The sequence below is a fragment of the Numida meleagris genome, unplaced genomic scaffold (genome assembly GCF_002078875.1).
Source record: "Numida meleagris isolate 19003 breed g44 Domestic line unplaced genomic scaffold, NumMel1.0 unplaced_Scaffold283, whole genome shotgun sequence".
NCBI classification, from domain to species: domain Eukaryota; kingdom Metazoa; phylum Chordata; class Aves; order Galliformes; family Numididae; genus Numida; species Numida meleagris.
In genome coordinates this window covers 90,931-116,325 of record NW_018364534.1, presented here as the reverse complement: position 1 = coordinate 116,325, position 25,395 = coordinate 90,931, and the positions used below count along the sequence as shown (strand labels likewise).

The 25,395-nt window shown below is 49.7% G+C and overlaps 1 protein-coding gene across 3 annotated transcripts; it reads left to right on the top strand.

Moving 5' to 3' along the window:
• The first annotated feature begins 1,307 nt into the window (after nucleotides 1-1,307).
• On the top strand, nucleotides 1,308-24,120 carry GMIP (GEM interacting protein). Of its 3 annotated transcripts, XM_021382732.1 has the most exons (22): nucleotides 1,308-1,545; nucleotides 3,066-3,203; nucleotides 11,242-11,335; nucleotides 11,471-11,546; nucleotides 12,130-12,193; nucleotides 12,898-13,023; nucleotides 13,285-13,349; nucleotides 13,496-13,606; nucleotides 13,889-13,969; nucleotides 14,225-14,413; nucleotides 15,052-15,189; nucleotides 15,927-16,117; nucleotides 16,349-16,461; nucleotides 16,582-16,668; nucleotides 16,826-16,924; nucleotides 17,011-17,150; nucleotides 18,026-18,214; nucleotides 18,294-18,431; nucleotides 18,536-18,732; nucleotides 19,517-19,811; nucleotides 21,255-21,366; nucleotides 21,607-24,120. In XM_021382732.1, the coding sequence occupies exons 1-22, from the start codon at nucleotides 1,323-1,325 to the stop codon at nucleotides 22,077-22,079; spliced, it is 3,339 nt and encodes a 1,112-aa protein (XP_021238407.1). In that variant the 5' UTR covers nucleotides 1,308-1,322; the 3' UTR covers nucleotides 22,080-24,120. The 3 variants fall into 3 exon arrangements, with proteins under 3 accessions (XP_021238407.1, XP_021238408.1, XP_021238409.1); XM_021382733.1 differs by lacking the exons at nucleotides 1,308-1,545; nucleotides 3,066-3,203 and adding an exon at nucleotides 4,867-5,593; XM_021382734.1 differs by lacking the exons at nucleotides 1,308-1,545; nucleotides 3,066-3,203 and adding an exon at nucleotides 5,606-7,534.
• The last annotated feature ends 1,275 nt before the right edge of the window (nucleotides 24,121-25,395 follow it).

The window sequence follows — 25,395 nt, the reverse complement described above, 5'->3', positions numbered from 1 at the left end:
AAGATCATGGAACCATGGAATGGGTTGGGCTGAGTCCTCAAAGATAATAGAACCATGGAATGGGTTGGGCTGGGTCCTCAAAGATAATAGAACCACAGAATGGGTTGGGTTGGGTCCTCCAAGATTATAGAATCATAGAATCATATGATGGATAGGATTGGAGGAATCCTTAAGGATCATAGGACAGCTTGGGAGGTCCTGCACAAAGCTCTACCACAGAAGGGTTGGAAAAGAGCCTATTTTTCTGCGGGGGAACTCAAAGCGACAGAAACCCTGAAACTGAAGGGAGGAGAGAACTCACCGCCCACCTCCACAGCCTCAGATCAGGATGGAAACATTAATTTTTTCCAGTTATTATACCTTACAGATAGACGGTGTCATTCTTGCCTTTGCTTTTTGCTACGTGACACCATTTCCCCCCTAGAATACCCCACGCACAAATAATCTGCAGACGCAAGTGGAATGACAAAGATGCCTCCCAGCTTGCAGGCAGCAACGGGTTAAAAAGCGAGCACGGGGTAGGAGGATCCGTCTGATCCTACCGATAGCCGGGGAAGGGAGTCATTTCATAACTCCCAAAAGGAATGTGGAAAATCCACATAGCCTGACACCAGCCCGAGGTTCCCGTCCCACGCCGACGGCGCGTAGCTCCGCTCCCCGTCCGACGCAGGAGGAGCGCGGCGGAGACTCCGGAGTCTGCAAAGGGAACAAGGACACCGACAGCGACGCCGCTTCTGGCTTCATCAGCAAACAGTGAGGTGCAACAGTGATGGCCAAGAGATTTTATGGCTTTTTTTTCAGCAGTTGGATGCGATGATCCCCGTGGGTCCCTTCAAAATCTGGATATTCGGTGACGCTATGGTTCTATGACTCCATGATTCCATGATTCCTGCTGGATCTTTTAGCCGAGGACAGACAGTGAAAGAGATGGAAAATCTCTAAGAGATGAAAAGCCCTCTCTAAGAGATGGAAATTATTCTCTACAGGTCGCCTGAGCCAACATTTCCTCTTGCAAATATTACACTACATGAGAGAGACCGACACAGAAATGCACCACGATTGCATATGGATGTTCAAGGCTTTTGATATCCAAGCTTTGCTAAGGGAAAGTTTCCCAAACTTGAGTTTCTCTTTGCTGAAAAGAGGAAATTTGGCCATTAAAACCTGCTTCGGTTGTTTCTCTGAAGACACTGGATACAGCTCTACTGGATTTTCTATCTACTCTACCAGAGTTTCTACCGAAACCCATAGGATGAGTTGGATTAGAAGAGACGCGCATCCACTTCCAACCTCAAAGGAATAAATGCAGAGCGGTGCTGACCATGAATGGGTTGGGATCCCGGGACAAGGCTCAGATTGTGAATGGATTCCCAGGGAGATTCCTTCCACCTGGGCACAGCTCCCATTCGGGAATCCCAGCTGCTCCCTGGGCTCCATCCCATAGCCCTGTGCCTGGGCACCGCGCCGGGGAAGTGCTCCGCGTCACCGAGCACCTGAAGAGCATCAATGGGAAATTTCAGTGCCTCCGAGAGCTCTTCCAAAAAGGTAAAAATAAGAATAATAATAATCACTTATTAAATAAAAAAAATAAAATAAAAACTGATGATTATTAAAAACAAAAATAAGAAATTTCCATGTTGGCTCGCAGAACAAGTAGATTACTACTGACATGGGCAAAAGCGATCCTGTGTCGTTCTTTATTTGCTTAAAACAACGAGCTTAGGTGGCTTGAAGGCTATCTCCAACTCTGCTTCTCTCTTTGTGGGTGTTTAATTATGCCAATGGCTTCTCCTGTAACGAAGAGCGCTAACGGATAAAACATCGCAGCACTCGGCCCTCTGAGTGCACGGATTTCCTCCGAACATGATGCAAAAAGAAAAACCTGAAGTGCTCTCAAGAGCTCTGGGATGACTTGCAAGCTGAGCAGGCTCCCGGAATCCTTGAGCATTAACAAAATACACCCGAGAAATTTCCTTCCCTGCAATGCTGCTCCCTCCACCCACAGCCGTGAGCTGTGGCTGCGGGTTGTGGTGTCTGCTGGCCCCGCGGCACGTTGAGCAAGTTGGGTGGGTGATGCTCCTCCAAAAAACCACGGCGATGCTCTTTGCTTTGAGTGGAGTTTTGCTCATAGCAGCTCCCAAACGATGCCGGATGCAAATGGAAATTGGACGTGCCCGGGCTGGCCAGGCTTTGTTAGCTCAGGTTGGGGGTGTTTTCCCAAAATATGTTCAAGAAGTGGGATCATGTATAGCCAGCAAGGTTCTGCCAGGCTGAGTGTGTGGTGTCGGGTCAGGATAATCCCAGATACAGGAGAAGAACTCATGGAGAGCAGCTCTGAGGAGAAAGACCCGGGAGAGACTGCACTGGATGGGGTCTGAGGCAGCCTGAGCTGGTTGGGGACACCCAGCCCATAGCAGGGGTGGGGCTGGGAGGGCTTTGGGTTCCCTAATCCAACTGTGCTGTGATTCCATGGCTCTGTCATCTTAAGGTTCCTTCCAACCCAACCCAACCCAACCTCTCTCTGCTTCTATGATCTCTCAAGACCCTTCCAACCCAAACCCAACCCAACCTAACCTCTCTCTGCTTCCATGATCTCTCAGGACCCTTCCAACCCAAACCCAACCCAACCATTCTCTGCTTCTATGATCTTCAAGGACCTTTCCAACCCCATCCTTTCCATGGCTCTATGATCTTTCAGAACCCTTCCAACCCAAACCCAGCCCACTCCGTTCCATGGTTCTACGGCACACAGCAGCCCTGCAGTAGGAAGCGAAATGTCCATTGCTTGGGTCTGCAGAGTAGAACCTGGACAAAAGGCAGGGGACACCCTCACAAAAGTCCCTGGTTATGAAGAATTGGGCAATTTCCAGATCCATCCTCCCCCTGCATGTAGGTTTTTTGGGGGATTTTTTGGCCTTCGTTGCTTGTTATTTTCCATTTTGCACAGAATTTCAACATCTGGGGAGAGCGTTCTCTGAACGATTCCTTCCTGGCAGAGGTGGGGATGCAAAAAAAAAATATATATATAAATATAAATCATATATTTTTCTCCTTTTTAATTCTAGGTGAAGGCATTTCAGGCCCCGTGGAAGCCAAACTGTCAGACCTCCTGCACGCCATCTCCTCCTTCCTGAACACGTATCCCGCTGTGACCGGGGATGCCATCCAAGTGGCCATAGCCACCCTCATCGCCAACATCAATGGTAAATGTTGGTCAAATTCCCCTTGGGGAACGTAACTGCTGCAGTCAACGTCTTCTGCTTGGCGGTAGAGGGCCGTGCTCAGGTCCCACGTGTCCGGGAGATCGTGGTTTTAGGGCTCATGAGAGCAGGAAAAAAAGGAAAAGCTGGGGGAGGATTAGTCTGACCCGTAGGTTTGCTGTGATTGTTGGCTTGTACAACACTTGGAGGTCACCAGGCGCTGTGCACGAATTAAGGAATGCCATTAACAGCCTCTAGGATGTCAGAGCAATGCTCTGCCCCACTCTAAGCTCCTTTTGGTGTGAATCCTTCACTCTCTTTCTATTCTTGTCTTACACATTGCTTTCTTGGGAGTCCAGATCTCCTTAAATCTGGAGGAAAACCCACACCTGAAAGCTGGAGAAATGGTTTCCGCCCATTGATTTGGGGCTCAGCTGAGCAATACTGCTTGTCCCATCCCCACGTTACGGCACACGGGCCCCACCAGAGCAGAGGATTGGCACGAAGCTCTCGCTGGGGAAGGGGCAGTAGAGGAAGAGCCATCGCCCAGCAGCCGCGGTTGCTCTCCTCCCCCATTTCTAGTTGACTCGTAAAGCAGTGGCACGAAGGGAAGTTGAGGGCACCGCACTGTCATGTTCTCAAACACCGACGCGCAGAGCTCACCCTTTGGAAACACAAAGAGTCTGCAGGACAACGGAGCTCAGCGCCATTGGTGGAGCAGATTTCTGCTCTGCCATCAACGGCGATGCAGCAAATGGGATTTGCTGCTGAAGGGCCTCGCAATTTCACTGCGTAAAAATTTGGCTTGCCTTAGAAGGAGATACGGGGCTTTTTGCAGAAACTCCCCCACTTCCCCCTTTTTTTTTTTTTTTTTTTTTTCACCTCTGATCTGCAAAACAAAGCGCAGGGTTTTACAAAAAAGAGAAGGGAAAAAAACGTGAAATGCGACGAGAATAGGTGGGAGACAAAATGATGGGGTTGGGAACGGGGACGGTGAGCGGTGTTTCTGGTAGATAAGGAGTCCCACCCTTTGTTCTCTGCTGGCTTTTATGGGCTTTTTTATTATTATTTGGGTGCTGGGGGTGTTGGCATAGCACTGCACTGCAATCCTTCGGGCCATCAATGCCTTCACACTATAAACACAATTGCAGGGCTTTTATCTGCAAGTACAGCACTTCATAAGCGGGGTATGGTAATGACACCGACGTGCCCTTAATTATAGGGATTGAACACAAGAAACAGAGACACGGGCTGGGAGGATTTGATAGGAGAAACTCACTGTGTTGACACTCTGCTGATTCCTTTCCCTTTTCCCTTTCCTTCTTCCTTTCCCCTTTCCTTTTTCCCTTTCTTCTCCCATTTTCCTTTCCTTCTTCCTTTTCCCTTTTCCCCTTTCCCCCTTTTCCTCTTTCCTTTCCTTTCCCTTTTTCTTTTCCTTTCCCCCTTCCCTTTTTCCTTCCCTTTTTCCTTTCCTTTTTCCTTTCTCTTCTCTCAGAATCAATCTGTGGGGGACGGATCATGGTTTTGCCGTCGTTTTCTCCCATTAATATTTGCAGAGGACAAAGTTCACTTCAATCTCTGCTCTTTTCAGTCTGTAATTCCCCCCCTCCCCCCCCCCCCCCAAAAAAAAAAACAGGACATTTTCTATTTCCAATTTCATCATTAATCACAGCTGCATTGAAGGCAACCTGAACCCATTTTGAACAACCTGTTAACGAGGAGAGCGGGGGAAGTGGCTCATTAAGGACCACTCCTGCCCCACTCCCACCGGCTTCTCACCACCCGCCCGTCCCCATCCCGTTACTCCCACTACTCCTGGCTCTGCAGGACCCACATCCCCACGGAGAAGACCCAGCATCTCAAGAAGCCTCAGCTGTATGAACAACGTGGTCCCTGTAGGGGGAAATTCAGCAATACAGCGGAGGTTTGCTGGCTGGTGGGCAGGAGCGCTGCCGCTGCACGGGCGCTAAAACCACAGCAAGAAAAGCCATCCATTTTTCTCTCCACCTTTCGACCCGAAAGATCCGGATGCTTGGAAACAGCGAGCGGACGAGGTTTTCCACGGGTAGAAAAAGCTCAAAGTCGCCGTTGCGCTGAAGCCAGGAGGGCTCTACACCGGCTATGCAAATCGCACGGTGCAACGAACGCACGCCTCAAACCGTTTCCTCACGCGGAAGCGTGGCTGCAGGAAGCCCACGGGCTGCGTTCGCCGCCGCTTCTGCTGCCGTCTCGGGCAGCTCTCACGGGATGGGGCCGCTTCCCGACGTCTGATCCAACCCCAAAATCCCCCTCTTGCTTCATCCAGCCGTGATCCGGAGTCGGGTCGCTCGGGATTCTGCAGCTTTCGGACCAAAGCTCCGAGGATTCTGCCATGGGAGACCCGGAGCCGAGTGGTATGTGATGGCATCGGGGCCTTTTATCCTCTTTATCACGTCAATTTTGGGGGGCAGGAGGCGACACGAGAGTCGCCTTGCAGCTCTGGGTGCCAGTTCCTCCCCTTGGGGTTCCCGTCGAGATCCTGATCGTTCTGATTCCATTGAATTCCCGTTGAGTTCTCATTGACTTTCACTGCACTCTCATCAGATGCTCGTTGAATTTCACTGAATTTTCCTTGACTTTCACTGAACTCTCATTGAATTCTCCTTGAGTTCTCACTGAATTCCATTGAATTCTCACTGAATTTTCTCTGTCATGGCATTATTTGATGCATTGGGACTGGACGTTGCCTTAGGTAAGAGGAAAGGGAGCAGACCACCTTTTTTGGGGGGCAGGAGGCGCGGTGTTCTCTCAGTGTTGGCACTTTGCACACTTTTGGTCAGATCCCTCTGACCAGAATATGGCAATAATAATTAATATCAATTAGGATCTCGTCTATAGAACAGAATCTTTTCACAGCATTAAGCACGAGAAGCTCCTGTTGGGTCCCTCTCTGCTTTTTTTTGGAGGCACTTTTCCAGCCTGGAGGAGCGACATCTGCAATTAATTTGCAGGCATTCAGCTGCTTGCTGCCCTTTCTGGGGCCAATTGCAAGCTAATTAACGGCGTTCCGCCTTAATTGCTGGTGTAGGATCGTTATCTCCAAGCTCTCATGATGCAGATCATGAGGCAGGCTGATCATTTATTAAATTCATCATCACCCTGTGATTCTAAACCCTCCAAAGAGCGGTGTCTGGGACCTCTAGAAGCAACCCCACGCATGGATCAATTAGCAACCCCTTGCATCGACTTATTAGCCCCCCCATATATGGATTTATCGATGATCTCTGATTTAAGCTGCATTTTTAGGTCTCTCCGTGAAACTTTTATCACCTGACCAAGAATCCCATTCTTTGCCTTTGAGACATCCCACTGTGCCCTACCCCCACCAACAGAACCTTCTGTGTCGGGGTTGGTTTTCATCCGTTTCCACAAAACGAAGAAGTTTGGGTGTGAATTAATTTCCTCATCCCTATGTTTGGGTTGGTTTTTTTTTGGCCCATGAGAGTCTTTGATTCATCCCTCTGTCACCAGATGAGAAGCGTTTGCAGCTCGCACCCTTTATTTTTGAAGGGAAGGGATGATGTCGCAAGTGGAAATTCTCATCTCAGCCCCTCGACACGTCTCATTAATCCCCTCGTTAGTGCCCACTGCTATTTATGACTTCTGACTTTGCTATTATTTCCTGTCTGTTGGGAGCAAGCGCGCTGTTTGTTAGCAGCTCTGGCCTTTCCCCCCCCCCTTTTTTTTTTCATATTATTTTCCCACTAAAATGGGAAGAGGACACGAGGAATCGGAGCGGCAGATGGGAAACGGTTCTGCTTTTACAAAAGCCTTGGCGAGGAGCTTGGATTATTCTGAGCCGGGCAGGGAGGTGCTGAGCAAGGCACAATTAGACGCAGTCCTAATGACACCGCCTCGTTACACGGGGAGGACTTCACGCAGAAGCGGCGCTGATTTGGGTTTTGAGACCTGAGATTTTTCCCTTGGCCTCATTTTTTTTCTTTTTTAGAGTTTGCACGAAGTGGATTTTATCCATCTGCTGCTGAGATGCGTTGAGCCCTCCTAGGCAGAACCAGCTTTGCCCTGGTTGGAAAACTTCAGATATTGCACTGAAAACTGCAAAATTAAGTGCAGAGAAGAGGAAGGCACTGCCAGGAAATCTCACAGCAAACTTGTGATACCGAAATCCGTCGGTGGTGCAGGGCTGAATTGAGAGTTTGGGGCAATGATCTCATGGCCTGGCTGGGAGGGAAGTGATGCTTCTGCTGAACTGCAGAACAAGAGCTGCTAAAAATATCGTGGTGCTGATGCCGCCGTGGGGCAGAGCGTTGCAGCTTCCTTCAGGCCCCGCGCTGGTAAGGGTGGGATTTCTGCCCTCAGCGCAGAATTGCTTAGCGACAGAGAGAGGGAGAGGAAATTAAACCCAAATCACCCTCAGCAAGGCAGAATTGAGAATATAGAGTGGATGGGGTTGGAAAGGGCCTAAGGTATCGCCTAGTTCCAACCCCCTCTGCTGTGCAAATTGACTTAATTTGCTGTGCTGACATCTGCAACCCAACCACTGCGGACCTCCAGGCTAGGAGACCTCAAAGCCAACCTGAAGGTTCCTGTGATTCTATGGGCACGGTGGGGATGGGTTGGCGGTAGGCCTTGCTGGTCTGAGTGGTCTTTCCAACTTTTGTGAGTCTGCGATTCTAAAATCCCACCCCAGCACGGCTGGTTGATGGTTGGACTTGATGATCTCAGAGGTCATTTCCAACCTTAATGGTTCCACAATTTAATAATTCTATGGGTGGGGATGGATTGATGGTTGGACTTGTGATCTTATAGGTTTCTTCCAACCTGAATGATTCTACGATTCTGTTTAAGGTCGTGGCTGAGTGGGCTCGGTGGTAATGGGTCAGCGGTTGGGCTTGATCTTGGAGCTCATTTCCAACCCTAAGGATTCTATGATTCCAAAATCCCACCCCAGAATGGGCTGATAGTTGGACCTGATGTTCTTGGAGGTCTTTTCCAACCTTAACGATGTCATAATTCTATGATTTTTGTGATTCCATGACTGGGCATGGTGAGGATGGATCAATGTTTGGACTTAGTATCTTTGAGGTCTCTTCCAATCTTAATGATTCTGTGATTTCAAAACCCCACCCCAAGATCCCACCCCAGCATCCAAACCCAAGATCCAATCCTGAAACCCAGCCCCAAAATCCAATCCTAAAATGAACTTGATGGTTGGGCTTATGATCTTAGAGGTCTTTTCCAACCTTAATGCTTCTGTGAGTGGACACGGTGGTGACGGTTTAATGGGTGGACCTGATGTTCTTGCAGGCCTATGAAAGGAAGTCACAATTCTAAGAAAAAAGTGCTTAAATGGGAACAACGCAATGGCATCGATTCTCTATTTTATTGATTTCTTACACCACTCTTTTGCTTTAAGAGAAATCTGCCGGGTGCTTGGGCAGGCCCCATTTCCTTATCGCAGCCATCACAAAAGCAGCGCGTCTTCGTTTCGCTTTCTCTAGCTTCCTGCTTCCATGGAATGCCATGTAACATCACTTTACTTCTGATGAAGGGAGGGATGGATGAGAAAGCCGAGGTCATTGCTCCTCTGGCCGCACAAGGGCCGCTTTCGAAATGCTTCATGTTCCCCATCGCCAGCGCTGCTGGGTTGAGTCACTCCTTCCTGTTGTACAATCCCCCACCGGCGGTAAACAAGAGAAATTAAAGACATCTGCTCAGCGGAGCAAAGCAAGAGAAGAGGCTTGCAATTAAATCATTAGCTTCAGATTTCTGTCTTGGAGGGCGAACGGCGTTCGTATCCAAAAAAAAAACCCACAAAACAACAAACAGAATTTTGGCAACCTCCAACCCCTCCCTCCCCCCTCCCCGAGCTGGAGGTGGGGATGTTGATTCACCACCGTGGGGTGCTGGGTGCAGTTTTCAGCTTTGTTGGTGCCTTTGCAGCCAAAACCATGAGCGTCTTCGCATCGTTTCGGCGTCTCGTTTCTTTTGGGGCGGAAATGCAGGAGGAAACGAAGCCAAAATCGGAGTGATTTGCTCAGCAACGCGGAGGCGAGTCAGTCAGGACCGGGTCAGGAGCGTTGCCACGTGCAAATTGGAGGACACTATTTTGGGGAAGGATCATCTCGTTTGGCAATTTTGTTCCCCGTGATCATAACTTCCCTCAGAAGATAGAGCTCTATACGAGGCCATGAAATAAGCTGCAATTAATTAACGTCAGTTGATACGCTATTTATAGGCACGGATGCTCATTTGGGGGCAAGAAAGCAAGAAAAGAGCTGCGTAGTTTGCTAATATAACAGCAAAAAAAAAAGTGTTTCCAGAGTCCCCATGTGACTGGGAATTATACCCGCAGCATTTTAGTGCCTCGTTTGAGGAAAAAACTTATCTTTTTTGGCACAACCAGAATCAAGATGGGGACGCCACAAAAAGAAGAACGAATTTGGGGAAGAAATGCCTGAAACATGCAGCGGTGGGGCACGGGAGAAAATCCTGGCACGTTCCCACCATGAGAGTGGCAAACCTCGGGTTTTCAGCTCTTGGATTTTCAGTGCCCAAAGGCGTTGACGCTCCCTCCCTGATGACACAGACAAACCACAATTTTTTTTGCTTTTTCTGCCTTTTCTGCCTTTTCCATCGGAGCGACATTTGCAAGATGTTTGCTCGCTGCCGCAAACGCAGCAACAAGTGAAGCAACTTCAGGTTGAGGTCAACCACATCCTGTTTCCTGGAATGTCAAAAGGACAAAGAAGAGTGAAGCTTTCTTTTGTTTGCTTTTCACCGCCGGCGCCTGTTTTTATAATTTAAAGCGTTTTTTGGGTTTGTTTTTTTTTTTACCCTTTTTTTACAGCAGCTTTCAGCCCACGCAGAGTTTAACTTCTGCTCTTGGTGACTGACGCGTGGCCAATTAGCAGCATTAATTACCACGCGTGCAATGCGTGTGGTCGCCTCTATGCGTGGCCTCAGGCAGAGTATGCTTAGAGCTCACAGAGATCTACAGGAGGAACCCATTGCCCCTCATGGAGGGATGAGCCCATTTTCTATTTCTTGTGCCCTCCAAAGCTTCCCCCCTTGGGGCAGTAAGGCAGATCATCACCAGAAGTCAGACTGAGGAACCTCTGTACATGGCGAGGCACACGTGATGCACAAGGAAGAGGCGACTTCTGCAACGCGGCGCAATGCGTTGCCACCACTTCTGCTGCTGGGTCCTGTGCACGCAGCTCTGTTTTGCTTTTTTGCGCGTGCAGAGCAGGTTGTTGTAACCCCTGAGCCCCTCCATCAGGTGTCCTGGTGCATTTCCAGCACTGAAAGAAGGGCAGAGAGTCATAGAATTACGGGATCAGGGAATGGGTTGGGTTGGAAAGGTCCTGAAAGATCAAAAAAACACGGACTGAGTTGGGCTGGAAGAATCCTGAAAGATCAAAGAGCCATGGAATGGGTTGGGTTGGAAGGATCCTGAAAGATTATAGAAAGATGGAATGGGCCAGGTTGGAAGGGACCTTGAAAATCACAGGATCAGGGAATGGTTGGGTTGGGTTTGGGTTGGAAGGGATCTTGAAGATCATAAAGTCAGGGAATCACAGCGTTGTTGGGTCGGAAGGGTCCTTGAAGATCACAAAGCCCTGTTGAACCTCGTTAGGTTTTCATGGGTCCACCTTCTGAGCCTGTCGGGGATGGATCCCTTCCTTCTCTTGTGCCAGTGGCACTGCTCAGCTCAGTGCCATCACCAAGCTGCTGAGGGTGCACGGATCCCATCATCTATGGCACGGATAATGATGTTGAAGAGCAGCAGTCCTGTCGACATCCACACTCTCATTTTCCAACAGCCAAGGAGCCCTGACAAATTTAATGTTCAGTGTTCTCTTTCGAATCCCATCTCGTGTTGGGCGTCACTTGGTTATGCCTCACCGGGACACCACAATTTGTCACATCCCCATGACGGAATGGAGCTCAACCACAATCCTCTGCACCTCCAGAAACCATCCTGTAGACCTCAAGGAGCTCTAGGCCCTCTGTGACATGATTCCTTCCCCATTCCCAGGTCTCGACCGTCAAGAAAGGGTGCCTGAAAACAAGAAGCGCTACAGTGAGATATTCCGCAGCCTGGATGCCATAGAAATCTCGATTGGAAATGCGTACGTAGAAATGGAGGGGCAGAGCCCATCTTTTGGGTCTCTGAAACCTTCCTCTGAGGTTGGGCTGGATGGCCTCGGTGGTCTTTCCCAACCTTAAGGACGCTATGATTTATTTCTTTCCTTTTCATTCCGCAGGGCAGTTGATATGTTCATCGGTGACGCCGATGACATCGGCGACGCAGAGCTGCCCGAGGAAAGGGAGATCGTTGCGGTAGGCAAGGGATGAGATCCGTCTTAGTAAAGAAATTACCAATTATTAGATGAGATTCTTAAGTCACACAGCAAAACCCCCTAAAATTCTGTCCTGAAGCAACAGAAACCCTTTAACATAGAACTGAATTGTTCTTCTGCTCCTTTTGGGCAGTGTGGGACTTTGCAGTGTGGGTGAGCAGCCTCATTTCACGCTCTTCCGTGCAAATAAAGGGGCAGGAATCTTAATTTCATTCTCTAATAGCCACTGTTCTCATGTGATCGCGTTATCCCCAGAGCTGAACTTAATTAAAAAAATCAAGTATTTTGTGATTCCAACCTTAACCTCCCCGTGCTAATGAACAGTTTCCTCTGGGTTTCAGAGTAGACTTTTGTATCATGCTACGTTCCCCCCATCAAACACCAGCCTCTTATTCTTCCAACCCCACCAACCCCTCCAGCCCCACCAGCTGGGTTGCCCAGTTAAGCGAAAGGAAGGCTCTGTCTGGATTCTTTGCAAAATCCCCCAAACTTTTCCTTTTCCCTCACCATTTACTCTCTCTTCTTCTTTTTCTTTTTTTCTTTTTTTTTTTTTGCCCCCACAGCCAAGTGAAGATTTCTCCAAGAGCAAAAGCAATTCGGAGAGGCAAGTGCAGGGAGACCTGACAGGTAAAGTCATGAATTAGAACCCAAAAGGTGGCATGAGGGTACTCCATCCATTGAGCAGAATTTCCCTTTATTATTATTCATTAACACCTCATTAAGGTCCCTCCCTTGAGGTTCTGAGTTACTGACACATAAATTCCGAAAGGTTTGGGGTAAAACTCGGGATATTCCGTTCTGTTGCCCGTTGGGATAATTCTCAGTGGTTCTTGGTGCTGACGCCATTAAGAGCGACGTGATATTGTTTTGTCTTCATGTGAAGTTTCTGTACAGAAAAAAGGAAAAAAAGATTTTCTAAGCTGATTCCTCACAGATTTCAACTCTAAACATGTTTAAATTTGTCTCACCTTGGGTTCCACCAAGGGACAAGAGTCCTTAGAGTCCAGTGGAGATACGAGAGTCCTTCTTGCAGCTCCATCCATCACCACCCAACAGCGCCTCAGGTCCTTCCCTTCCGGTTTCCAAATTAAATCGAAATATTGATTAAAAGGGGTGCTAGAGGAATATACGTGTCTAAACAGCCTGGAACTTTATGGCTGGACAGGTGGGATTGCCACCGTGATGATTACTCAGGGAAAACCCTTTTTCTTTATGGCTGTTACCGGAGAATTTTGCAGCGCCAAATCTCAAGACTCCCATTCTTCCACCCTTGGGGAACCTCAGGCCATCGGGTGGAGCTACGCCGCATCTGGGTGGGTTCTTTTTTGCAGTCGAGGAGGCGGATGAAATGCTGATAAAAAACGAAGGCGGCATTGACGCGGCCCTGGAGTACGCCAAACTGTGGTGTAAATACGTCAAAGAGCTCCTCAGCTGGATCGAGAAACGCCTGAATTACGGTGAGTCGGAGTGCACAGCTCCAGCTGGGAGCCTGCACGCCATGTATTTTTATATACGCATTTTATAGCTTTTGTAAAAATCGTAGCCAAGAACGCTCCGTTGCAAACCAAAGCAGCGAGATGAGAAACTTAACTGGTTTTGCTCAAATATGGAGGCGAAGAGGGGGAATCTGAATGATTTCCTTGCCAAAATGACCCCAATGAGCAACAGGTTGGCACCCACCATTCAGCTGGCGTCCAATCCCCTCTGCCCTCTTACAGAGACAGAGTTTGCCAAAGGGATCTTGAAGATAGCGGAGTCGGGACGGAACGCCATCAGCCATCAGGTGCGGGCCTTGGAGTTTCCTTAGAGCCAACATGAGGAACTTGAGTTGCTGGCATAAATCCACGTGCAGATAACAAAAGCTCTCGAATTTAGGGGAGCTGCGGGGAAGATCCGCTATTTGATGCCCTGTTTTTTTGGTTTTTGCAGACCAATATGCCTCTTCGGACACTCTATATGATGGTCTTGGAGCATGATATCAAGATTGGAAATGCAGCCAGCGAGACCGTGGGGTTGCTCCAACAGAAGGAATTCTACCAGGTGCCGTATTTATGGGCAGCTATCCAAGGATTCTCAGATCCAGGGTATTGCAGTGACCGAACCAGGGGGATTTATCCTCATTTGGGTTAAGGAGAGGAGAGAAGGGAATGCAAAGAAGGCTAAGGGAAAAGGAAACATCTTCCCGTGGTTGGGTTCCAATGTTGTGCCCCCATCTGTACGGTGCATTTGGCCATCTCCCAGGAGATGGACTCGATGATCTTAGGGGTCTTTTCCAACCTTCATGATTCTAAATTTGCCACCCCAACTGTGACCCCTCTGCAGCCTCTCTCGGCCAAGAAGAATGAGATTGAGAAGTGGAGGAAAGAGTTCAAAGATCAGTGGACAAAGGAGCAGAAAAGAATGGTAAGGGGCTGAAAGACAGATGTGATCCTCTGACCGCTCACAGCTCAAAACGCTCGAAAAAAAAATAAAAATCTAAATAATGTAACGTGCATCCTGCTGAGAACTCCATTAGGGCACCTAGATTGTGGGAAGAGAGGAAGGGAGAGGATCGGAGTGATAATTCCTGTGATGTTCTCTTGAACCAAGAGACAGGCGCTTTCCTCCCAAGCATCGCTCCTCGCCGGGGCTTCCTAAATCTCCCTTTGTCTGTTCAAGAACGAATCCCTGTCCTTGCTGCGCAAATCCCGCCTGCAGTACATCCAGCGCTGCGAGGAGCTGGAGAAAGCCAAGTTTCTGAGCGCAAAGGCCGAGGATGAGTACCAGAACGTGGCCGTCGTCAGTCCCAGCAGTGCCATCAAGCAGCTGGAGAAGCGACGGCGCTCCTGCGAGGAGGCACAAGCCAAGGTGACACATGAGAACGGAGCACCTCCGCTATGGGGGAAAAGGTGGGGTGAGGTGGGGGTGTGCAGCTGGAGGGGAGAAGGCTCCGGGGAGACCTCCTGGTGGCCTTCCAGAGCCTGAAGGGATCTTATAAACAGGGGGAAGAGAGAACTTACGTGGGCAGAGTGATAAAACCCTTCCAATCCAGCCATTCTGTGGTCCCACGGTTCTGTGATCTTTAAGGACCCTTCCAACCCAACCTCAAAGCATTTTTTTGTTCTATGATCTTTAAGGACCCTTCCAACCCAAATATTCTATGGTTCCATGGCTCTGTGATCTTAAAGGACCCTTCCAACCCAACGCATTCTATTGTCCCATGATCTCTAGGGACCCTTCCAACCCAACCCCAAACCATTCTATTGTTCTATGATCTACAAGGACCCCTCCAACCCAACCCCAAACCATTCTATTGCTCTATGATCTATAAGGACCCTTCCAACCCAACTCGTCCCATGGTTCTATGATCTATAAGGACCCTTCCCACCCAACCCATTCTACGTTTCTACAGCAAGGTGTGGAGCTTGGAGCCAGCTGCTGTTATTCCTGCTTCCTTCCCATTCCGATGACATTCTCCTCCTTTCTCTGCTTCTCACCACACACAGGTTCAGGAAACAGAAGCTTTTTTCAAGTCGTGCATCAACGACGCCAACTTTCGACGACAGGAACTGGAGAAGGTGCGGGCGCGGATCGTCTCCCACATTCGGAAGCTCATTTACCAAGGAGACGAGGTGCTGACGTGGGTATGTCTCGTAATTTCTCCTTCCATCCTCATTTCAGAGAAAATGCTCTTTGGGATAAGACCTTGAGGCTCTTCTATGTTTTACTGGGGAACTTCCCTTTGTCTGGCCACTCTCCGGCAGGTGAAATTAGGGAGCTCTCTGGACTACCTGTTGCTTGAAATACATACAATTATTGCATCTTGGAGGACAGATATCCATAGGAAAGCACTAGGAAAACAAAGAGTAACAAATAATTTCTATGCCCCCCCTACTCCCCTCCTTAGAAGAAAAAGATAGCATTAAGCAGAAGTATCATAAAATGAGTTGGGGCAGAAGAGACCTTAAAGATTGTAGAACCGTAGAATGGGTTGGGTTGGAAGGAACCCTAAAGATCATAGAACCATAGAACCATGGAGTGGGTTGGGTTGGAAGGGATCCTAAAGATCACAGAACCATAGAACCATGGAGTGGTTGGGTTGGATGGAACCCTAAAGATCATAGAACCATAGAAGCATGGAGTGGTTGGGTTGGAGGGGATCCTGAAGATCATAGAACCATAGAACCATGGAGTGGTTGGGTTGGAAGGGATCCTGAAGATCACAGAACCGTGGAATGGATTGGAAGGAACCCTAAATATCACAGAACCATGGAGCTGTTGGGTTGGAAAGAACTTTAAACCCAATCCAATGAGGTCCAAGAGAAGAAAAAGCACCTGGGCAAAAATACACACAGTTTTCATTTTCTTCTTCCCCTGTAAGGTCACGTTGAGGATGTTTAAGCAGAGGCAGACTCAGTCAGAACCGATCCCGGTGGGATACCAGCACCTGTCTGAGGTCTGCAAGCCGTACAGAATGGGCGAGAAATACCTGGAGTTCATCCAGGCTCTGCAGAAGAAAGACATTTCCATGGAGCACTTTGAATTCGAGCCACTCTCTTGCGGAGGACAGAGGTGAGAAGAAATGGAGCTGTGTTACGTCAGCGCTTTCCCCGCAGGTGGAATTACATTGATCAAATGCTTCCCCAGCTTTATACAAGTGTTTAGTTTCCTGGGAAACTCAGCTTATACCCCATGACCTGTCTGAAATGGACGCTTCATCTCTGGTATCCAGAAAGCATCTCCACCAGGCCATGCCGTTCGTTACGCTGCACTGACAGAAAACCATTTGCAACCCCTCCCCAGGTCTCCTCCCAGCAGCAAAAAGAAGATGCCGCTGCATTACACGGGATACAGCAAGGATGGGAGCACCCCAGAAGATACCCCCAGAAGGCACATTTCCCCTAACGGAGAGCAGAGTGGGTTGAATTGAAGAAAAACCTCTTTTTTTTTTTTTTTTTTTTAATTTTTTTAATTGAGTTCCTACAGTTTAATTTAGTTAAGTGTTGTTATTTGGTCACCATATCCACCTCCTGCAGGTGTGAACAAATCCCTCTGCGGCGACATGGAGAGCCTCGGTGGGAGCTGCGAGTCCCGATCCCTGGACTCTCCCAACTCTAGCCCAGGTGAGAGCTGCACAAGATCCTCTCTTAAAAAGAAAACCAATACAATAAGCTAAAAAAAAAAACACAAAAACAACGGGGATGGGAATAGAGCAGAGAGCGAACCGCAAAGGAGAGCACGAGGATGGGAACAGCTCTTTGTGTTTTCTCTTTTCTCAAGGAAACTCCACCAGGAAACTGTTGAAAGCTTCATCCACAGGCACCGTGTCCTCCTCGGATGACTTTGAAGAGAGAGATTCGTTGCAAACTTCTGAAAACGGTGAGCAGCGCATATTGATGAGGTGGAAAAGTGTGTTTCCCGTGAACATGCCGGCTCCTTCTCATGCTTTAACGATGTTCCTGCAGAAAATGGCACGTCCCAGCAGCAGTTCAGGAGCGCCGTCCTCTCCAGCGCGGCACAGACCCATCGATTCAGGAGACTGAGAGGGCCAACCAAGTGCAGAGAGTGCGACAATTTCATGGTCAACAGCTTCGAGTGTGAGGAGGTGAGAGTTGTCACCGTGCGCACCTTGTGCGGCACCGTGGGATTCTGTAGGAACAAAAAGGGGAACTGAGGGTCTGTAGGAACAAAGGACTTCCCCTCACCCCATAAACTCGTGTGCTTTTTTCCCATTTCATGACACAAGGCACAGTCTTGGGTCCGTAAGTAAAACACCAGCTGCCCAAAACAGCCTTGGGGTACCAAGAAGGCACCATGGGACTTGGGTGGTAAAGGAGTAGGAATAGTCGTGTTCGACGTCTCCATCGGTGAGCACTGGGTGAAGGGATGGAGTGTGCCCACAGCACGTTTGGTGATGGCACAGAGCTGGGAGGAGTGGCTGCCAGCCCAGAAGGCCGCGCTGCCGTTCAGCGAGACCTGGGCAGGCTGAGAGTTGAGCGGAGAGGAACCTGAAGGGGTTCTACAAGGGCAGGGGTAGGGACCTGCACCTGGAGAGGAAAAACTGCACTCATCCATCCGGGCTGGGGCTGAGCTGTGGAAAGAAACACTGCAGAGAAGGACCTGGGGGTCCTGGTGACCAGTGGCTGCCCAATGGTTGACCATGAGACAGTAGTGCTCCCTGGTGGCCAAGAATGCCAATAATGGTCAAGAAGTTGACTCCAGTGGTGGCCAACAGGTTGACCAATGGTTGACCAACAGTTGACCACGAGCCAACACTGTGCCCTGGTGGCCAAGAAGGCCAGTGGGAGTCTGAGATGCATTGCCCAGAGCATGGCCAGCAGGGCGAGGGAGGTGCTCCTCCCCTCTGCTCTGCACTGGGGAGGCTTCATCTGGAGCACTGGGCCCAGTGCTGGGTTCAGCTGTTGCCGAAGGGCTGGACTGCAACCAGAGCATTACTCAAAGCGATTTCTACCACTTCAGTGCTACCTGACCTGCCACAAGAAGTGTCTGGAGAGCCTGCTGATCACCTGCGGCCGCAAGAAGCTGCCCATCCGGGTGCCTCTCTTTGGCATTGACTTCACCCAAGTTCCTCGAGACTTCCCGGAGGAGGTTCCCTTCATCGTGGTGAAGTGCACCTCCGAAATTGAAGCTCGTGCGTTGGGAGTGCAGGTGAGCAGTGAGTTGTTCTGCCGAGCGTCTCCTCCGCTCTTCGTGCTCTGTAGCTGGAACGCCTGCCCTCTCCTCCTAGGGGATCTATCGGATAAGCGGATCCAAAGCCCGGGTGGAAAAGCTGTGCCAAGCGTTTGAGAACGGCAGGAGCCTGGTGGAGCTCTCCGAGCATTCACCCCACGACATCACTGGTGTCCTGAAACATTTCCTGAAGGAAGTGGGTACCAAGCCTCTGCCAAGGGGCAGCCACCAGCTGACCCCATCCCGCAGCGTGAGACCGGTGGGATGAAGTAACGCCCTGTCTTCCTCCTCTTGTTGCAGCTTTCGGGACCTATTCTGCTGTACCAGCTCTATGACGACATCATTGCGCTTGCCAAAGAGCTGCAAAAAGCTGGAGAAGAGAAGGTGGACTGCACGAGCTTCCCCTCAGATCCCATCCAGAGCATGAAGGACTTGCTGAGCAAATTGCCTGGGAGCAACTACAACACTCTGCGGCATCTCATCGCACACCTGTACAGGTGAGGAGCGTGCTGGTGCCGAGGAGGGTAAAGAAAAACACTTCTCATGGAGTCATTAAGGTTGGAATAGAGCTCTAAGATCATCGTATCCAACCATTGACCCGTCACCCACTCAATCATGGGGTCGTTGAGGTTGGAAAAGACCTCTGAGATTGTCATGTCCAACCATTGACCCATCACCCACTCAATCATGGGGTCGCTGAGGTTGGAAAGGACCTCTGAGATCATCATGTCCAACCATTCAGCTCATTTTGGCACAGGGTTTTGGCTCTGGATTTGGGGAGCTGGATTTTGGGATTGAATGCTGGAGTGGGAACTTGGGATTGGATCCTGGGGTGAGATTTTGGAATTACGGAATCATTAAGTTTAGAAAAGACCTCCAAGATTATCAAGTCCAACCATCAGCCCATGATGACTGTGTCCTCTAAGCCATGTCCCTGAAAGGACATGGAAGGGACAGTCTTGTAGCAATTAGGAGAAAGCCTTAATGACCAGGGACTAGAAGCTCCTTGCTGATAACTCTTCATAAAGCGCAGAGCAAGAGGTTGAGTGGTAAAATAAATCAGGTCCCTTTCACCCAGCTCAGAACACGTTAGAGCTGCACCATCCAGACAGATTTTAATGTTTTTCTCCAGAATTCCCATGCACAAATTAGAGCTCTGTTCCCTGCGGAAGATGGGATTCCTCTTTCTACTGTGAAATGGGGGGTGCTTCGGTGCATTCCATCTGTATCCTCCACGTGTTCAGACTGAGAGCCCCTCACAGACCTGTTTCCCTTCCCCAGGGTGGCAGAGAAATATGAAGAGAACAAGATGTCCCCAAACAACCTGGGCATCGTGTTTGGCCCCACTCTGATCCGGCCGGGCTCAGGGAGCGACGTCTCCATGTCCTGCCTTGTCGACTCCGGGTATCAAGCCCAAATTGTGGAGTTTCTCATCCAGAACTACGAAAGGGTGTTCGGGATGGAGGACCTGCCCTTATCCTTATCCCTCGGGTGTGAAAACCCTTTGCAAGAAGCGTCGACAGAAAAGGATGAAGGACACCAGAGCCCAAACACAGCCCAGAATGTAACTCTAGAGGTAGAGCTCGCAGACACTGAGCTGGGCTTACTGACCCTGCTGTAGAGGTGGACTAGCAGAGAAAGAACTTTTTGCACGTACAAAAAAACCCCCAGATCCAAAAAACGCATTTGCTATCAGAGATTTACTCCAAGAGGAAGGAACTGCACATGGAGTGGGAGAATGAGAGCGAATGATAAGCGATGCATCACCCATCAGCTTCTCAGACCACTCTGGGTGGTGCCTTTGCTCCACATTTTAGACCCCATTTCTGAAAAAATGGGGGGTTCCTCCATGCTAAATTATTCTGGACACTGCTGTAGACAGCTGCACCACTTTGGAAAGGAGCTATGGGCACACCAAAGCCAACAGGTTCCCTGGTAGAACCCTACAGAGCTCACTGTATTCCTGATCCCCAGATTCTGTAGGGTTTTCTGGTAGAACTCTATGGGGCTCTCCACATTCCTGACCCTTGAACTCTGTAGGGTCCCCTGGTAGAACTCTACAGGCTCTCTGCATTCTTCACCCCCAAACTCTGTAGGGTTTCCTGGTAGAACTCTAGAGGGTTCTCTGCATTCTTGACCCCAAAACTCTGTAGGGTTTCCTGGTAGAACTCTACCAGGCCCTCTGCATTCCTGACCAGTGGCCGTGGATCCTTTTTTCCTGAGATCCACAGCAATTTTATCACAGTGGTTCGCACATACTTTGCAGCACTTGAAAAAAAAAAGAACCCAACAAATCGGCATCAATGCCAGACATGGCTGTTCCCTCCTTTTCACCGCTGGTTCAGTGGGAGAAAAAGGGGAAACTGCGTTCCTAAAGTGAAGCCAAAGCGTTTGGGGCTCTCCACCTCCTGCTTTGAGTTGTGGATCTTATGTGCAAGAGGGTCCCACTTTGAGATATGCACAGCTGTTGCCTTTGACGATTTCCGTGGCCATTTTGCAAAGCCGAATGCCACAAACCTCCAGGAAGGGGAGTTGCTTCTAAAGGCGCTCGTATTTTGTAATGAATAAAACCCTGATTTCTAGAGCCCTCGTCTGGGTGTCCCAATCCTTGTGCAAACTCACATTGGTTCCAGGCAGCTCCCAAGCATCCCCATGTCCTTCTCCATCCCATGTGCACTTAACCCTAACGACAGTGCTGTAATTAACCGCTTGGTTCGTGACATCTCGCCTCTTTGCTATGGAGTGGGTTACGTCAGTGCTGCGCAATCCCAGCCCTACATGAATCAGCGATCACTTTGGGGCACATCTTGTGTCCCCACAGCCCCGTGACCTTCTGCCCGCTCCCTGCTCCCTCTTATCAATAACCCAAAAGGGATCTGAGCATTTTCAGCTCGAGCAGTCGCATCCATTCCGCTCAATCCATCCTCCATTCACACGGCCACGACAACACTGGGGGTGAAGTGGGAGCAGAGTGTATCTTCATGACATATGAGAGTCCTTCGTGGCTTTGTTCCGACAGAATCTCTCCTCCAAGCACGGTTCCAGTGTGGACAACGTGTCTGATATCTCTTCTTCCGGAGAAGCCATCGATGGGTTCGTGCTGGAGAGCGCCCACAGCTCCGAAGGTGGAGGTAAAGCGGTGCTCACGATGCTGCTGTAGGTGCAGAGCTCTAAAATATGGGTCTGATTCCTACACTTGGAAGGGGCAGGAGGTATATCCCTCCATATATCGGTTAACAAAGCAGTCGGGGAGGTGGGGGTTTAGGGCGGTGATACTTGAGGTCTTTCAACACCCTAGGAGCAAGAGAAACCGTTGGCCAACGTCATTTGTCGCAGCGACCGCATCTCACTGCTTTTTCTTTTTTCTTCAGAAGCGAATGCGAGCGTTGGCTCCGAGCCGGAGGACGCGGAGGAGAAGGCAGACAGCGATTCAGAGCCGGTCCTTGGGACTCAGCCACGGGGCCACTTCAGCCGTCAGCCCGTGAAATACGTCCGAGCACAGCCGAAAGCACGACCGCACATTCCCAAGCCTTCCAGCTTGCCCTTGAGGGCTACCGCGTCACCCAGCGTGGCAACGGACTCTGGGGCAGAGGGCAGCCCCACTGATGGCACCTGTACGGGGAAGGAGATCCTGGAAGAGAGGACGAGGAGCAGGAACAGCTCTCCAGACATGAGCACCCTCAGGCATCGAGGGAAACAGCCCAAACGTTTCGAGATCACCGAGGAAACCGCCAGGATCATCTCCAAGTTTAAAGCTGATGATGTTTCCGTGTCCCCCGAGCCTTCTTCGGATGGGAAAGCGGTGAAATTCGACGGAGAGACAATCGCAGAGAAAATCCCATAAGGGAGACAGCTGGAAGGAGCGGAGAGGACTGCAGTCCCACTGAGATGCTGCTGCAGAAAGGGATAAGTAAAGAGATGTGGGGCGAGAACAACATCCCACATCTGCACATGCGGAGCAGGGAGGAGAAACACATTTGCTTGGGTTGACCTGGCGGACTTTGAGCGAGCCCAGGATTTGCTCATTTGCTGAAAAATCCAGCACAAACCCAAAGTCTCTCCCTGTGCAACAGGCCCACGAGGCACAAGAGGAGTGAAGGAAACACAGATTGTCTCGATAGAATCGTGGGCTCACGGAGGTTGGAAAAGATCGCTGAGATCGTCCAGCCCGACCATTTTCCAGCACTGATTTTTCTCGGTTTTATTTCAGCATTTTTTTTTTTTTTGAGAGTTATTCCAACAGAAGAAGGTCCATAGGCAAAGTGTAGGTGCTCTGGGTGTCGCTGGAGTTTCCACTGGCTCATCAGCACGAAGCCACATGTAAAGAGGACAGACTTTGCCAGATGAAGAGCCGCAGCGCAGCTCTCATTTCTCCAAACTATTTGGCTCTGTTGCCCTTAGATCTTCAGCTTCTGCACTACTTGTGATGCTGGTGTTGCCACGAAGGGGAGGAACCCATGGCAGAGGAGAAGATGTTCTTCACCCTACAACAAGGGCAACCCACCTTGCTGGGTCTCCATCCCACCTGCACAGGGATCGCCCCAATTTCTGCCTCCCCGCGGCAGATTTTCTGCAGAAAAATAGGAACTCGGTCCTATAGTGCCATCTCGTGACACATGCACGTAGAAGAGTCTTCCTACGCTGTTCCTGGGGATAACTGCGCACTGTGGGATGGCGTTACCGTCAAAGAATGAGGAAATCTGCATGAAATTTGGGAAACGGTGCAAAATGCTGCACAAGGGCTGGTGTCGGTGATTTCCACCCGCTGCAAAGACACTGGGAGAGGCGTGGAGATGCCAAAGCAAGGGGAAATCTTCCATGTTCCCAGCCCGAAGGGAAACCTTCCAACTGCCATCCCAAAGGGAAAACTTTTGCTCTTCCAGCCCAAAGGGAAACCTTCCAATTGCAAACCCAAAGGGAAAACCTTCTGCTCTCCCAACCCAAAGGGAAAACCTTTTATGTTCCCAACCCAAAAGGAAACCCTCCAATTGCCAACCCAAAAAGAAACTTTCCTCTCTCCCAACCCAAGGGGAAACATTCCATGTTCCCAACCCAAAGGGAAACCTTCCACACTGCAAACCCAAAGGGAAACCTTCTGCTCTCCCAACCCAAAGGGAATCCTTCAATGTTCCCAACCCAAAGGGAATCCTTCCACATTCCCAACCCAAAGGGAATCCTTCCAATTGCCAACCCAAAAGGAAAACCTTCTGCTCTCCTAACCCAAAGGGAAACCTTCCACCTTCCCAACCTAAAGGGAAAACCTTCCGCTCTCCCAGCCCAAAGGGAAACCTTCCCTGTTCCCAACCCAAAGGGAAACCTTCTGCTCTCCCAACTCAAAGGAAAACCTTCTGCTCTCCCAACCCCAAGGGAATCCTTCCACATTCCCAACCCAAAGGGAAACCTTCCAATTGCCAACCCAAAGGGAAACCTTCTGCTCTCCCAACCCAAAGGGAAACCTTCTGCTCTCCCAACCCAAAGGGAAACCTTCTGCTCTCCCAACCCCAAGGGAATCCTTCCACGTTCCCAACCCAAAGGGAAACCTTCCAATTGCCAACCCAAAAGGATAGCTTCTGCTCTCCCAGCCCAAAGGGAAACCTTCCAATTGCCAACCCAAAAGGAAACCTTCTGCTCTCCCAACCAGCTGAAGAGGTTAAACCACCCAATTCCTCTCTCATCTCATCAATGGACATCGTTTCGGTCCTTTTTCTTAACGAAGTTGTAAAGGGAAATGCTGATGATCTCTTGCTCCTATTTGTACAGTTCAGGTTATCAGAGTTTGCATCTCTGGAGCGATGTACATTTGTGAATATATCGCTTTGAATACTAAGTTATCATCGACTGTAGAGCTTCTGTAATAAATTACCGGGTGTTTTATTATAACTTTCCCCTGCATTTGTTCAATGAGCTTAAGCAAACACTGCTTAGCAGCGCCGGGCACACTCAGCTCTCCACAAAACAAAGGCGTTGTTTTCCCATGCGAGGAACCAGTCGAAACCGAATGGTTCTCCTGCTAAATCTCCGATTTCCTTTTGCTGATAGAGACGAAACAGAAGTTCATCCTCCAGAGGAGAAGTGGCTGGGGGCATGGAGCACTTTGCTTTTCCTTCCAATGCATACAGAAGTGCTATTAGAGAAAACAGGCCTTCCCGTCCCCTGCAACTCCTCGTTGCTTGCTGTTTGCCAGCGATTGGACAAGGCTTGAGCCGCCAAAGCAACTCTGCCAGGCAGAGCTACGCGGCTGCCAGGACCCGTTGTCGCGTGGGGAGAATTTGGATGGGGATTTGCTGTCCTCCGGCCGCAGTGGACGTGGTTTGGGTTGGCAGGAGAAATGCTGAATTTCCCAGCAGCTTGGCAGGGAGGAGAACCATCATTTCCTCTCCTTCTCCCACCCCCTCGGGGCTGGAGCTGAGCTTCAAAGGAACGACCTCAGCCCCACAGATGTGTGGGGAGGGACAGGCACCAGCCCTGGGTCCGTGCTGTGGACCACCATAAGCATCTCATGGCCAAGTCCCTAATTCCTACAACAAAGCAGGAAAACAAACACGTTTGCAGCTGTTGGCTACTAACTCTGCTTTCACAGCAGCACCCCACGGAGCCGCCTGCCCGGCCCTACATTTTTTTTTATAGACAATAAATAGTGGGGAACCACAGAAATCTTCTCAAGATTTTCTTTCTTTGTTTCTTTGTTTCTTTGTTTCTTTGTTTCTTTGTTTCTTTCTTTCTTTCTTTCTTTCTTCCTTTCTTCCTTTCCTTTCTTTCTTTCCTTTCTTTCTTTCCTTTCTTTCTTTCCTTTCTTTCTTTCCTTCTTTTCAAATCAGCAGAACCGATTTCTTGTTTCAGGCTTTTGCTTTTCCCCAGTGAGCCCATGTGAATTCAGAGCTCGGCGTAACAATCCCATCCACAACCCCATGTCAAGCTCATCCCCATCTCAAGCCCATCCCCCTCCCCTTCCTCATCCCAAGCTCATCCTCATCCCCATCCCCATCCCCATCCCCCTCTGGTCCTCAAGTCATGCCCATCCCACCCTTGTCCCCATACCCATACCTTTCCCACTCCCATCCCCATTCCAAACCCATCCCCATTCCCATCTCCATCCCTGTCCCCACCCTCATCCCCAAACCAAACCCATCCCTGTCCCCCCCACATCGCACCCCCCCCTC